The sequence below is a fragment of the Schistosoma haematobium genome, chromosome 1 (assembly GCF_000699445.3).
Source record: "Schistosoma haematobium chromosome 1, whole genome shotgun sequence".
In the NCBI taxonomy this organism is placed as follows: domain Eukaryota; kingdom Metazoa; phylum Platyhelminthes; class Trematoda; order Strigeidida; family Schistosomatidae; genus Schistosoma; species Schistosoma haematobium.
The window spans coordinates 73,258,474-73,274,037 of record NC_067196.1 but is presented as its reverse complement, the minus strand read 5'-3'; the positions used below and the strand labels follow the sequence as shown (position 1 = coordinate 73,274,037).

At 35.4% G+C, this 15,564-nt stretch overlaps 1 protein-coding gene across 1 annotated transcript in view; it reads right to left on the bottom strand.

Annotated features, from left to right (window-relative positions):
- Nucleotides 1-11,640, bottom strand: part of CTR9 (protein required for normal CLN1 and CLN2 G1 cyclin expression) — a 40,890-nt gene extending 29,250 nt beyond the window's left edge. The window contains exons 1-3 of the mRNA XM_051209645.1: nucleotides 11,593-11,640; nucleotides 4,311-4,636; nucleotides 2,626-3,073 (exon numbers count right to left, since the gene is read on the bottom strand). Coding sequence (XP_051075101.1) covers nucleotides 2,626-2,997 — 372 coding nt within the window. The 5' untranslated portion in view covers nucleotides 2,998-3,073; nucleotides 4,311-4,636; nucleotides 11,593-11,640. The remainder of the gene's footprint in view (nucleotides 1-2,625; nucleotides 3,074-4,310; nucleotides 4,637-11,592) is intronic.
- Between the last annotated feature and the right edge of the window lie 3,924 nt (nucleotides 11,641-15,564).

Sequence of the window (15,564 nt, the reverse complement as noted above, 5' to 3'; positions counted from 1 at the left end):
ATCTTAGGGTTCTACGATTATATATCCAAATTAGTAATTTAAAAAAATTCACATGCTATAACTTTAAACGATATACTTTGCCTTAAACCTGATCACCTTTTTGGGTTATTAATTTAGATGCATTTAATTGTAGGACCTTAAGAGAATTTATTGAAAATAATATTTTTCGTTCATATATTCGTGTTTTAAAGATATTTATATTAACTCTGCTGATCCTCATAATGCAGAGAGGTGAGATAAATTAAAATAATTCTGAAGGAAACACGATACTTTGATTCGAAAATATTTCACAATAAATAGTCTAAGTTGGTTTTCATTGGTTAAATTATACTCTATTTAGTAGAATAATAAGGTAACTGGTCTTGTAAACTGTACCTTATGTTACATATCACTGTACTGTAATTTATAATCTACTAAATTCTACGCATATTTATTAGCAAATGAATCAAAATAAATCCAAAACATCCACAAGACGCGACCATAGTTACTTACTCAATTATTAATTAAAACTGAATGATTAACTCAGTTACATCGAAATATCACACGACCACAAAATAAAATTAGTAATAATTGTAGTTATCTATGCTTCGATATTAACTTTAGTCATATAGGAAGTGAAATTTGATAAACAAACTTTCCCTACTTACTTATATGTTACGTAACACGTGGTTGAAATGAATGCTTTGATGAATATTTTCTTTTAATAGAAAATTTAATTTGAATTAAAATTAGTCGTTAAGATTAAATAAATAATAAAAAAGACTAACGTAGAACGCTTAATAACGATGGGGTCATTGATGGGAGATCTTTGTCGGTATTTTAATTAGAAACACTTTGGTTATTTATATGTGCAGCCAATATGACGTAGCTCATGAGGCGTACATGAAGTTCTTTAATTTAAAAAACTTTACATGCCAGATCAACCCCCACAAGTCACGCATTAAACAATATCATGAGAACCATTGACGTTTTTAGTTATAACACACGAAGCCTTCATGTGTTCGGATCGTTATCCAATTAAATAGTGAGACAAGTCTTTATTTTACAGAGGGAGAGGAAGAGTCGAAATGAATTATCTCTCAGTCCATATCAATGAAGCGATGGCAATCGGAAGAGATGGAAACATTATTTGAAATAAAACTGAACACACACAACACCAATGTTGTCACAGGATGATTCCACAATATTTCGTGGGGACGGTAACACGATGCTCCAAAATTAGACCTAATAGACTGTCCTTAATCGCCTGAAGAATAATGAATGACCTAAAAGTTAATTCCCCCTAATCACTTATGACCATTTTATCATGTTCATCTTGTGTTCGTATTCTGCAAATAAGCATGTTATTTCATTCCATGAAAAAAGTTCCTTTGACTAGTGGTCTTGTCTATGATTTCTAATCATTCGTCTGCTTAAGTCAAAAATATGATCTTGTGCCATTACTCACTCAAACCATATCACAGCGTTCAAATCTCGACTAACATTCTACTTCTCGGTCATAACAATCTAAATTTCGCCTCACGCGCAAAATGTACACCATAGATTCGTCTTCCTATGACTGCTTGCCTCAATTACTTGTAAAGCATTTTTAATACCTCACATCTCTCGAAGTGTGTGTCTAGAAAGAGAATGAAAGCTTCACACGATCATATCATCCCAGATGGAAGAACGCAATACCTTGAGAATTCCTACGACAACTGTATGAAGTACAAAAACTGTGCTTAAATATGGATTAATGGATAGATTTGACCGCTTATTAAACACTGTTGTGTGGCTCACAGAATTTGTTGTAAAACAAGTTTATTGTCTGTGTGGTATGTTGAAGTCACACAAAAAATCGATTATGTTGTCGTTAGGATCTTTATAGTAGCAACATAAAAGCATTCAATTCTAACAATTTTTTATTAGTAATGACCAATAACAGTGCACTATAATTAAGACAAGGATTAACAAATTTTATTCAATATATGAAATAAGCAGTCAGCCGCTCATATAACCAACTCAAATTGTTATACTAGTGTAAATCAGTCCACCTAGTACAATATGTGCACTTGGCTTTGAGCTACGATATTTTTGTATGAAGATAATGGGAAGACTATGCAAGTGTTTAATAAACCGAAGGTGGAGTCAAGTTCAAATCTGTGATTCAATGGTCAGAAGTTAAGATGTTTTAATCAATAAACCACCAAGTAAATGATGGGACATACTTTATTAAAACTTGTTCTAACTATTTATAATTCAACTACTCAATAAAATAAGTATTATTTCAGTAAAATAAAAGTGAGTTTCTATCAGACAATAAACGTGGTAACCCGTACCTACATTTCATAACTACGATTTTCAGACTATAGAAAACTGCCTAATTGAAACTGTTTATAATGCGTAATGCATATACTCTTTTGGGAGGAGAAGGTTAAAACGAAGACAAGAACTTCACCATTTACTCTACCTATGGTCAAAACGTAAATGACTCACAAAAAACAGTCATTTTGATTTTACATAGTTCCACAAATTAAGAGTGAAATTATCTTCTACCTTACAAAAAAGAGCACCGATGTGTTGTAAGCCCCGACTGGTCAAATAATTTACACAACAATATAAATGTGACAAAAAAAAGAACTTTACTTGAGTTTTTTCATTAAGATCCAACACAGCTAATCCAACTAATGCACCAACACATTCTGGATCTAAATCCAGAGCTCGTTTAAACGCTAAACGGGCTTTTTCCATATTGCCCAATCGAAAAAAACAATGACCCATTCCAAGTCGAACAGTAGCTGGACAATTTGGCTGTAATCGTAATGCTTTACGATAAAATCCCAAAGCATTTCTATATTCTTTTTTATTAAATGCAATACATGCTTTGCCTAGATAAGCTGGTACACTCGGAGCACCTTGATTTAAAACAAAATTTAATTGACTATCAGCTTGACTCCAATTTTCACCTTCGTAGATAAAGAAGAACGCTCGGCCCAATAGATGCTTTTGATCGTACATATCAATTCGATCAGCTGACGTAAAAAGTCTAGTTGCTTGAGCAATTAATTGGTTCTTTTTATCCTTGCTTTTTTCTCTGTAAATTATACAAAAATAAACTTTTTAAATACTTGTTTCCATATATATCAATAGATAATTCCTTCATAAAATATGATTATTACGACAACTGAATAGGCTTGCTAAAATTATTGAAATGGATTAGATGTCTGATCTCTAGATCTTAGTCAAGTGTACGTCAAAAAATGAATTACTATCCTATTGGTTGAGTATATGAATTAAAGCTGCTATTAACATTTGAAAAAACTACTCAGTCAAGATAGTACAACTATGAATTATTTGTCTGTTAACAACGCAATAGATAATCCAAGACTGAAAATGAAAATTGTAGAATAATTAATTATTCAATTTAAGCAACAAGAAACATATGCCCTATATATCTCGCATTACGCGTATAAACAAACGCTCTGAAAATTAGTACCCCTAATCCATAATTTTAGAAGATTTTCTGATATTTTTTGGAAAATCATTTCCTTTCATTCAATACCATACAATGAACATATCTGTTGATCTGGGATTGTATTGTGATCAGAATTACAATATACAAAAGCAAATTAAATAATATAAGCTTGTGTCGATCAAAGTAATCCATGATTAGTTGATGTGTGAAGACATATATATCCGGCTACACTGAATATAAGAGACTATCCTATATCTAAAACTGATTTAACTAATATTCCACTTTGACCATACTTGTTAACTTTTTTGTACTGTTTGATAATGTAATGTCGTTGTTGTCTATATATGGTTTCTGATAGTTGATGAGACTTGGAGTTCATATAATCAAGTATCGTGATTCATTGAATTGGTCTTTAGTGAACGGTATTGATTCAATATCTAAGATGATAAGATAGTCATTCTAACACAAATCTGTACATTTGTCCGTTTTAACAGTACTTATTTTGTTGCTCATAAAGTTTCATTGGAGATGACTTAAATACAAGTAGGAAAATAAAACTCCCCTAAAATCATCCACTTGAGCTACAAATCTTCTCCACCATTTCAAAATAAAACTTTGACATTTGAACTAATTAAAAATTCATTAACGATGCTGTGAAACCCTAGTTAAACCATATTTTTTCGTTCAGGAATGTAACTAAATTGTTAAAAATGTAATAATACATAGATAAAAATAACCTGAAAATTAAATGTTAGAGAGAAAACAGTGTCAGAAGTGTTGAAAATATTGCAGATTAACAAGCGTTTAGCGAATTCAATAAAAAAGAAGATAGTTTTTGCCAAGTAATTACTCGTACTTGTAAGCTTTACGACCATAATAATTAGCAAGCATATCTAGCAATCGAACCAAGTCGCTATCATGATATGGTTGAAGATCAGCTGCATTTAGATATGCTTCCTCAAGAACTTTTTCAAAATCATCGTATAATTTCTTTTTATAGTAAGCAATAGCAACAGTGATCCAAATTTGCAAGGGAGCTTTTTCTTGATTTAATATGTTGAGCACTTCTTCACCATCGGGCAACTGGTCTGTGTCAAGTTCAATTATTTCGTCACCTCCCCTTAATGGTATTTCAATGGTATTTTCAGTAGGCAATCCGCCATAATCCGAGTTAACAGAAATCTAAAATGAACAGCAATCATGAATGTTAATAACAGAATCACTAGTTCACAGTAAACCAGTGAAAAACTTCATGCTACAGTATAAACAACGTGCATCATAACGTGGACTGAAAAGATATTGTCAGCATGATTCCCATAGAGAAATTCATTTAAACAGGCACATTGTAATTAAAACTAAACCATACTATAGGAAATTATGTATGGCTTCCATAAAGTAGCAGCTCATTGGCTGGATTAAGATGGATTAACCCAGAAGATATGCAAAGGTGTAGTCCAGTTTTAGCATCTAAGTTTATCGTGATACTAGCAAGAGTTTGAGAAATGGAAGTAATCCCATCTGACTGATCTCAATCGCCGATCGTTCAGGTTCATAAGAAATTATGGATATGTCCTAGTGATAAACACAAAAGAATCTATGTGACTAATATACTAGCCTTAATAATAATCTGATGCCACAATCAGAGCTCATGAAGAGCGAACCCAGGAAAACCAGGCTGGGTGGCTTTAGACCTGGACGTGGATGTGTAAACCAAATATTCACTCTTTGTTAGTTCCTGGATTACAGACATACCTAGTGACTCCCAACCTGTTTTATTTCTTGACCTCCGGGCGGTGTTCGATTCTGTAAACTGACAGGTTTTATAGCAAAGCCTGCCATTGTAAAGGGTACTGAAGAAATACATTAGCCATATACGAGCTCTACTCGAATATCACCGGTCGGGTCACAGTTTATGGCAAACTATCATCAGAATCGATAACATTGGATGATGTTCGTCAGGTTTGTTGGCTTCCACAATTTTTTATTTGATTTCCTCATACTCATTCTTTTAGAGAGGATGCTGTCATCATTTTATTTTCAAGAATTGATCATTTACTGGGAGATTTATTTATTGACTTAGAATATGGATATGACAATCCTGCTTAGTGAGGATCGGAAAAATTCATTCCTCCGTTACTCTTGAGCAACAGTGCTAGCATGCACTAGATGTATTCCTATCTCTTCAAATGTAAGATGTTGCTTTAGGACTATTCTGCATCAGTGCCTAAACCAATGACAGGGGGTGAAGTAGCTGAGAGCATCAGCAAATACACTTAGCTTGGAAGTCTAATCAGCCTTCATGGATTGATGTCTGATGAAATTTTGGCACGAATTCATGAAGCTCGCTTGCCTTTGCTAACTTGCACCATCTGTGGTGTAGGCGAGATGTATGTTTGCCAACCAAAGAACTAGTGCGCCACTCAGCAGTACGCTGTTTTACTGTGTAGTCGTGAAAGCTTTTAAAAATAGAGGATATTCATTGGTTAATAGTATTTAGTCATAGATGCCTTTAAAACATTACTGGAGTATGTTGAGACTACTAAATGACAAATGCTTATGTTAGATAAATGTGGAAAATTAGTTGATGATATAGCGAATTTCCAACAAATGGGACGGTTTGGACATTTATCGAGTATATCCAGCCACCGCTTACCTAGATGGGGAATGATAGATGGTGTAGGAGGTTAGAACCAAGTCAAGTCCGACTGAACCAAAACGCAGCATCAGTCTGTAAAGTTAGTGGCTATCGAAATGAGCCATTTAGAAAAGTTCAGAATACCAGGTTGGAGTCTGCATGATTATCGTAAGCGATGGTTACAAGACACTGGATGAAATGGCTCACAATCATTCTCGATGGGCCAAGTTCATTCACTCTTTGTCTCCCCTTAGATATTAAGTTTCTTAATTATTTTGAAAGTTTACCTATATGACTAATACGCATTTTCTTCTCGAATTATATTCTCTGAGTCTAATCTTCTTAGCTCCCACGAATACTAATACTCACCGCTACTCTAGGACCTTGCTATGTTGATATAGTGCGGCAACTTGTATTGATGCATATATATATGCCAGGTTCTGCATTGGGTATGACGATGTTTTGCCTAAGAGGGCTAAAGAATACAACTACCAAGCTACATAAATGAAATGTATGGAGCAGGTTTTGAACCAGTGATTTAATGGTGGAAAACCCACTTGACCAATGGGAGTACAGTAAATATTCATACGTTTATAGTTTAGAGAATGTAATACCTACTTACTTTTAAGACGAACAAATGACGTAATGGAAAGGAGTAAAAAAATAATCCACCAATTTAAGGATAGTACATCCTGAATATTGTATGAAAGAAATTAACTAAAAAAGTAATCGCATAGATGGATTAAAGTACATATTAGTGACACATGACGTGAAAGTTGAGTACTTAAATTATCAAGCTGATGGTTTATTAACACTTATTCTAACTACCCTTAAATCTTCAGTTTCAACGTTCCCTCACACATATATTCTATTTGATCCCAGTAATCGAACTATATTATTAATTTATGTGAACTTTCGTTCAGGCTTGAACGAATTGTTTCAAAATAAATGGACCCTGAATATATGGAAAATATTAAAAAGACATTATATTTGTAGAAAAAGTTATTTAGTTTAGTCCAGTAACTTATGTTTTTTTTAAATATATTGATAGAGAAATTTTAGGTCATGAAAGTATGATTAAGTACCAGATGATATAACGATGCTTACATCTACTCTTCAATTAGCACTTATCATATATGTAAATGAGTTGCAACTCCGCCTGTAGCTTTTCTAGGGTTACTGCCGGTCCCAAGCCCGGGTGAAGGAGGAGGGTTTGGAATGGGGTCAGCAACCCCCTCCCGTGAAAAACAACCTTGCTAAAAATACGCAAACCAGGATAAACAAATTAGACCAAGGAGGACTTATGACGCCTGATGATGAAAGCCGAGATGAACAACACCGCGTATGAAGATATAGGACGACATAGATTGACTGGAAGCAAGGAACGAGAATGGTGAGAGATTTGCAAATTGATGTGCCTCCAACAAAATGATTATAGGTGCCAAGATGAAAATGAAGCTAAAGAAACATTGGACAGCTGGAGAAACAGTATTACGAAGGTTCAATACAGCCTTCCTACGAGATACCAACAAACTCAACCAATTCAAGATAACAATCAACAACAGGTCCCAAGCCTTACAGGATCTACTCAAACAAGAAACTATTATGGAGAACAAATGGAAAAGGATCAAAGAAGTACTAACTTCAACATGTGAGGAGGTTCTGGGTCGCAAGAGGTACCGTCACGAGGAATGGATCTCCGTCAAAACCCTGGACAAGATTCAAGAAAGGAGAGACAAGAAGACAGCAACTAACAACAGTCAAACGGGAACAGAGGAAGTCAAGGCACAAGCTGAATGCAGAGAAGCAAACGAGCAACAAGCCAGTGAGTAGGACTTCGATGCCAGGAGCTATAGTTCCGTGAGTATTCGAGGGGATTTTGAGAGAGTGGACTCTTCTCACTATTAGGGGTGCTAAGTTCCCAAATACGACATTTGGGAAGGAGACAATTTTAACACTCATATGTTGATTCAAAGTGAATTATGTTCATCAGTTTTCGATGCATTACCATTTATGTTGATTTATTTCGTATGAAGCTAGCTTATTGGGTTCCAAGGCCTTTCAGTGTACTAGTAAATTACTTGTTATTTTGCATTCAAATGACGGCCGCTCAGTTAATAGTCATTGAACTTGATCGATACATTATCTAATTTAAATGAATATAAATGCAATCTCCTCCGGTCTTTCCCGATAAACTTCTTTAAGAATTGTTTTTAGGAGTAACTAGAGCTAAAGGAGAATAGTGCTATTGCATGTTGTATCGAATTTGTCGTTAGAGTTATAGCTGATATCCCACTAGGTAACACTCACCTATGGCTGCACCACAACATAGTGGAACTAAATACCTACGAAAACCATCCATCTAGAGGTATTCGAGTAAATCTGCGTCATTAATTTTTACGTTTTGGATGGGAGAAAAACTGCGGAAACCATCTTAATTGAAACCTGTAGTGTACAGTATTATTACACCAGCATTGGGAACTATTTATATAATTCTTTGAGCAATCACTAAATCTCCCATCACCAACCTTTGGTTTTACAACCTGACAAGATATGAGATGATGATTAGCCTGTACCACGTAATACTTTTTTGGACCAAAAATGAGAGGTTAAGACTTGTTATATCATCAACTAAACCATACTTTTATGATCAACGTTGAGATTTTTCAGACTGTTAACAGGTTAAAAAACTGAAGTCATTATACTATGTATGACATAGATGGTCAATTCCATTTTTAAAAATCCCGTTTACTGTTCCAATTTAAAATTTCAGTTGCTTGGTAGTATTCTGACAGAATCAACTAAGTTTCTAGTAGTATCCGTGATATTATTTCCAGCAGTATTGCTGTACTAAGCATTTAAGAGATGCTACGACAAACAATTGTATTTTTTCGTTTTAAAATTTTCTCTAGATAGGAGACGCATATGCAAATGATAGAAGCCGGGTAGCTTTGAATAAATCATTTGTATATTATTTTCTTTATTTTAGTATAGACCCACTGTAAACATTGTTATTATATGACACAAACACCATGCATCACGTCTTTCACAAAGCGTATTGTAAAGGTAATGAGTTTGTAGAAAAATTATAATTAATGAAAAATAATGTATAAATAACCGGGCAGAAAGAAAATATCGCTTAACTTCCCCATTTCTCCTTTTTTCTTACACTGAAATTTCCATTTTTTTGTTAAACTGAGGAAGATATTGCGAGAAAATCACTGAAATTATTTAGTCTGAATAGTTGAGGTCAGCAGAAAAACCATTTAAATGAGCAGTAGAAGTTGGTGTATTTCAGTAGTAGGTCAGTCAATCACAATCAACATAGAACCTGATTCACACAACAACACGAACGGAAATTGACGACAAGATTTTAGGATAGGTTTTCGATATCTCACTAATCTTCACATTACAAGAGAAGACAAAACTACGAAGGAAGACAAGAATATTTCAGTAGATAGTTCTTGCTGATCTAAATAAAACCGATAAAACTTCACCTAAGTCTTAAATTAAAACTGGAAAGCTTTGACATCAATCGTAGAGTGAGATATTGGATAAATGACTTGCTCAGAGAAAGAAGAAAACCGGTGAGAGAAGTAAATGCCTTATTATTGAATTCTTCAAGGGAAAATCTGAGATCCTGTTCTTTTTCAATTTACATAGATGACTTATCTAGAGTTTCAAAACCGTCTAGTTTGTGGGTAACATTAAAGTCTGGAAACCGATAAAGTGTGACTGATAAGACACGATTACGGGAAGATTTGAATACAATGAATGAGCACTGAAATAGGTGGTCCTTAGAAGTGAATTCTAGCAAGAGTATGGTAATGCGAACCGATCACTGGGATGATTTGCATAAATAAACGACAAACGGGATGCTATTCCGTGAATTCTGGATTGTGAAAATCGGGAAATCATAAGTAGACATGACTTTAGAACTACGAGTAAGTATAATACAGTCAGTTTTGGAAACTTTCGGATCATACGGAGTATTTGCAAGTCATTTCGTACTTTAGTTGAAAAAATATTTACGTTATTACACTCAATGTATGTGGAGCCTCACTCAGAATAAGACAATTAGACAGTCCTTGTTTTAAATATGAAGCAGATATAATTGAAGTGGTCCAACAGTCAGGAGTAAAAATAGTGAAAGGTCTTTCTGACCTACCTTATGAAGACAGATTGATACACCCCAATTTAGTTGCGCCATCTTACCGCATGTTGAGAGGTGAACTAATACTGGTGTAACGCTCACTGAGTAAGCGCTTGCATTAATATTGTCTGATTTGTTTCTTCCACCTAGGACTGATCATTTGAAAGGGTATCCTAAGAAAGTTCTAAAACCGAGATCAAATCGTTTACGTTTAGAGTTTTACGTCATGCACTGAGTCGTAAATTGTTGGAATTCTTTACCAGAACTCTATCAAAAACTGTTTTGAAGGATGGATTTTCTCAGAACCGGAAAATCACGAGAATTAATAAGGGCCACTAGCTCGCCTCTACCTTTGAAGACTGAAAAAAAAACAGAGATAGTAGTAATACCACCGGTAGTAAGAACGACTAAATATCCAGGATATGACATTACACAGCTACATTTGCAAAACTCTGTGCAATTGAAACCAAATACCTTTTACAAATATAAGCTCCGTAATCCTACCCGATTCCGAGAGCCTTGAGCGACAAATAAACAGTAAGAAAGTCTTCACTGAATATTAGTACAGTTTTAAAATTTTGCTTTTAAAATTCCATTGATTGGCATCATGATTTTGAATACATTTTGTATTTCAGAAAGATTGGATAATGATTTTCTCGACGAATAAACTATAACGATTATTACGTTAAAGTCAAAAGTATTAGAGTTGAAAGCTAGGGTTTATAGGTTTCGAGGTGAAAATTATCACAGCTAGGTGTCAGAGTTTAGGGGCATCTAGGTAAAGCCTTATGAATCGTGGGGTTAGGAGTTGGGACTATGTGTGTCACGAGGTCGTAGTTCCCAGACTAACTTGTGCATAGTTAAACCTAATATGTTTGTTGGTCATATGAAAACCCTCAATTCCCTGTGATTTTATCATTGTCTTATATTTTACAAATTTCACAAAAGCCGAATGATGGCTGAGACCTGTGAGTGATTATTCTTAATGTAACCCTAAGAATCGCTTACGACAATCGATATGGAGTGCTTATGACGAAATTTTCTGAGAATATTGAATGGAATCTAAACTATGGGTGTGGGTGAAGGAACATTTATACTGAAGATATAGTGTAAAGTAGAATAAGTATTAATAAGCCATCAACTAGATAAGTTAAGTGCTCAATTTTTACCCATTTCAGTCTTCAGTAATGAGGATAGTAGGTTGGTGAACCTGCATTAATCCTGACACATTGCTTTCCAGTGAAGGTCCAGCTCTTCATCATAAAAGCATGACTAACTACATCCATGCAGATACAATATGATAAAAGCATAATGAAGTACATCTTAGAAGTTAAATGAAATATAGCATACATCCATCCTATAAGACTTCAGTGACCCGGGTAACTTCAAGGTAATTTCAAGGACTGCTATTGAAGTTAGAAAATCATGGTATTGCCGGACGGTTTTCAAAATGGCTTAAGGATTTGTGTAGTAAGGACAGGATGCCTACAGCCTGTGTTATTCCCCTTCTAATATGCTTCTGTGGGTGTGTAGAATTATGGTCTTCTATGATATTAGAACTGTTCTAATAATAGACCTGATCCTAAAACTGCGGATTTGTCATAATGTAACTGCCTAGTCTATGAGATCTTACGTGGAAGCCACATGGTTGTCTACACTGATTCATGGCATCGTAACAATTGCCAATATATGATGGAGAACACATTCAGGCTGGAGATGGAACAATATATTCAATATGAGTGAAAGATATAAAGTAACATTCAACAGGGACCAACTGTCATATACGAGTCTTACTGGTGTTGTATACATTCAGATGTGAGAAGTGTTATCTACCATAATTCTGTAATCAGTGTACCTTATGACATATCAACGTAACTGAGTAACACACAACAGTGAAGACTGTATCTTCTGTAACTATTCGATCTTGCCTGTAAAGTGGCATGCTTCGTGTAACAGACTTATTTGAGAATAAATTATTGTTATTATTATCAAACCAAAATGACATTTGTCTATCTAATAGGTCAGTCAAACCGACATTTCCATGAGAGTGGAGCAGAGGAAAAGTAGGCGGAACAACATTATAGATCAAGAATTTATTGACCTCCTTATTTTGCTTAGGTATTATAGTACTTGTCATTCTGTAATGAATGCTGTAGGTCCGTGTGTTTAAAGTAAAACTTGACGCTCAAATTGCCTGGCCCCACGATCTCAGTAGAAACCTACTGTTACGGGAGAACTGAAGACTTTTGACGGATTAAAACCTTTTATTGTACATTATTAATTTACTGTGTTTTTTGGATGTAATTGTTTTACTTAACTTTTGAACTTGTTTGTTTATATCATTATTTCGGACATTTTGGTTTGTCTTTGGTTTGGTATTTTGGTGCTCTCTTTGTCTTTGGTTTGATATTTGGGAGTTTTGCTCCGGGAACCTACAAAATTGAATGTTTGTTTTGTAATTGTTATAATTATTGTTGTTAGAACGACATTTGGTCGACTATTTGTAAATTACGAATAAATTTGGTATCTAAATTGGAACTTGGTTTTGTTGTTTATTTGGGTTCGTAATTTGCAAGTAGATCGATAGTCCGTACTTCAATAACTGGAACGAGCAAAACTTGGACGTAACATAAAGTTCTTCAATTATTGGTTCCGTGTTTATACCTTGGATCAGTCTGGACAGTAATTTGGATCCAAATTCCTGGTCTTATTTGTCGATTTCGTTTGGAATAATTCAGATTTTTTTGGTAATTGATTATTTGGAACAACGATAACGATGGAAACACGGAGCAAAAGGCTGAAGGAAAATGACGAAATGGATGGTAAAATCCCTAAAGCTGTTTGTGGTATGTCTGATGTTAATGATGATAAATGTGATGATGTTAGTCTTAATAGTATGTCCTCTAGCCAGCTAAGTACTTCTAGATTAAAGTTAGATAAAGCATTACTGAGGAAAAGGAATTTAGAAAAAAGAATTGAATTGGAACGGCAACTTAAGATGTTAGATCTACAAGAAGAGGTTGATATCGCTGAACTAGAATGCAAGGCTATCGAGGACGATGAACGATTACCCGTAGATAAATGTGGGATAAATGCTAAAGTGAAAAATTATTTGGATTATGATACTGGGTGTAATAATCACCCAGGGAAGGTATGTAACATCTCAAATATCGATTGGGTTGAGGAACTGAAGGACAGGTTACATACAATGGTTAGTAACATGGTTTTACCTAAGATCGATATGATGTACTTTGATGGGCAACCGGGTCAGTGTTACCGTTTCATTAGTCAGTTTAATAGCCTTATAGAGAGTAAACTGTCAGATAAGGGCCAATTGTTGTCGTATTTGTTATATTATTGCAAGGGAAATGCCAGAACAGCAATTGAATCTTGCGTTTCTTTGCCCAGTCATTTGAGCTATGATAGGGCTAAACGAATTTTGTATGATTTATTTGGTAAAGAACATCTTGTTGCACGAGAACTAATTATTGAGTTATTAAACCATAAACCTGTCGGAGGATCGGCTGACGTATTAACTGACTTTGCGATTAAGTTGCGTAATGTATGTATAACGTTGAAGCAAAGGAGATGTATGTCTGACGTTGATTCTACGGCTAATTTGGAGGTAATAGTTTCATGCCTACCACTAGAATTGCAGAATAAGTGGGTGGAAGTCGCCGATAATATCATGATGCATGGGAAGGAGCCGAGCTTTGAAGAATTTGTGGTCTTTGTAGAAGAGAGGGCCAGAATTGCCCGAACCCGTTATGGTAGATCAGTACAGTGTAACTCAAGGTTCGGTAAAAAGAATTCTGAAGGCCAAGCTGATAGGAGATCACGCTTTCATGCAATTAGACGAGACCCAAATAGCTCAGTCAAGGTATCACGTTGTGAAATCTGCGTAGGTGATCATGAGGCGACAGATTGTCCAAGGTTAGCAAAAATGAATGTAAAAGAAAGGAGGCAGGAGGTAAGAAAACGTGGTCTATGTTACTTATGTTTGAGGAAAGGTCACATAGCTATGACATGCAACTCAGGCATCAAGTGCGACGTTGAGAATTGCAAGGTTAGGCATAATTCATTATTGCATATTGATAGTATTGATAACCATGTGGTGAACCTGGCTAAGGATTGGAACTCCTCAAAGGTTTGTTTGGGGATCGTTCCAGTCAGACTATACGCTCCCAAAGGATGTTTGGAAACATATGCACTTCTAGATAGTGGTTCGGACAATTCTCTTGTATGTGAAGAATTAATTAATCAGTTGGGTATCAAAGGTAAAGAGACTTCGATAAGGGTGGCGACTGTCAACGGAACTACCAATTGTGAATGCTTGGAGGTAAATTTAGAGGTATTTTCATTAGATGAACGGGGTTCTGTAAGGATCAACAAAGTTTACACGACCAAGAAACTTCCGATCGATCATGCAGCACCTTTAACCGAACTCCAACTGAAACGGTGGAAACATCTAAAGGACATAACCCTTCCGAGGTTGCAAAGTAATTTTGTAGGAATATTGATTGGGTGTGATGCTCCGGATGCCCATTGGGTCCTGGAACAACGTCTGGGGGCAGGAAGCATCCGTTTGCTGTGCGTACTCATCTTGGTTGGATGATTATAGGTCCTAAGGGAGTATCAAGGTCTCTACATCAAGTTCAGTGGTGTCATTGTTCCACTAATGATATTTTGCGAGATTTAGAAAGACTATATAATCATGAGTTCGAGGATACAGATACGTTTCGTAATGGATATTCTGTCGAAGATAAAAAAGCTCTAGAAATAGTTAGCAGTTCGTTTAGATTGGAGGGTGGTCATTTCCAAGTTGGTCTACTATGGAAGTATGACAAGCCAAGACTACCGAATAATTTGGAACTAGCTGGACGCAGACTGGAATGCTTAAGAAAGAGGTTTATGAAAGATAACAGTCTTTTGGAGAAATATCAAGTTGTGATGAATAAACATTTAAGTAAGGGCTACATCATTGAAGCTAGTGAAGAGGGATTTGACTATGATGCTGTTTGTTGGTATATTCCCCATCATCTTGTTATCAACCCTAAAAGGCCTGGAAAATTGAGAATTGTTTTTGATTGTGCGGCTGTCTATCAAGGTTGTTCTCTTAATGACCAGCCTTTGAGAGGACCGAATACTGTAAATAGTTTAATTGGTGTACTTCTACGATTCAGATTAGGTAACGTAGCATTAGCTGCTGATATCGAAGAGATGTTTCTTCAAGTAAAGATCCCGAGACAAGACAGGGGAGCATTTCGTCTATTGTGGTGGGAAGACGGTGATATAAGACGAACGGCTAAGGAATATTGTTTA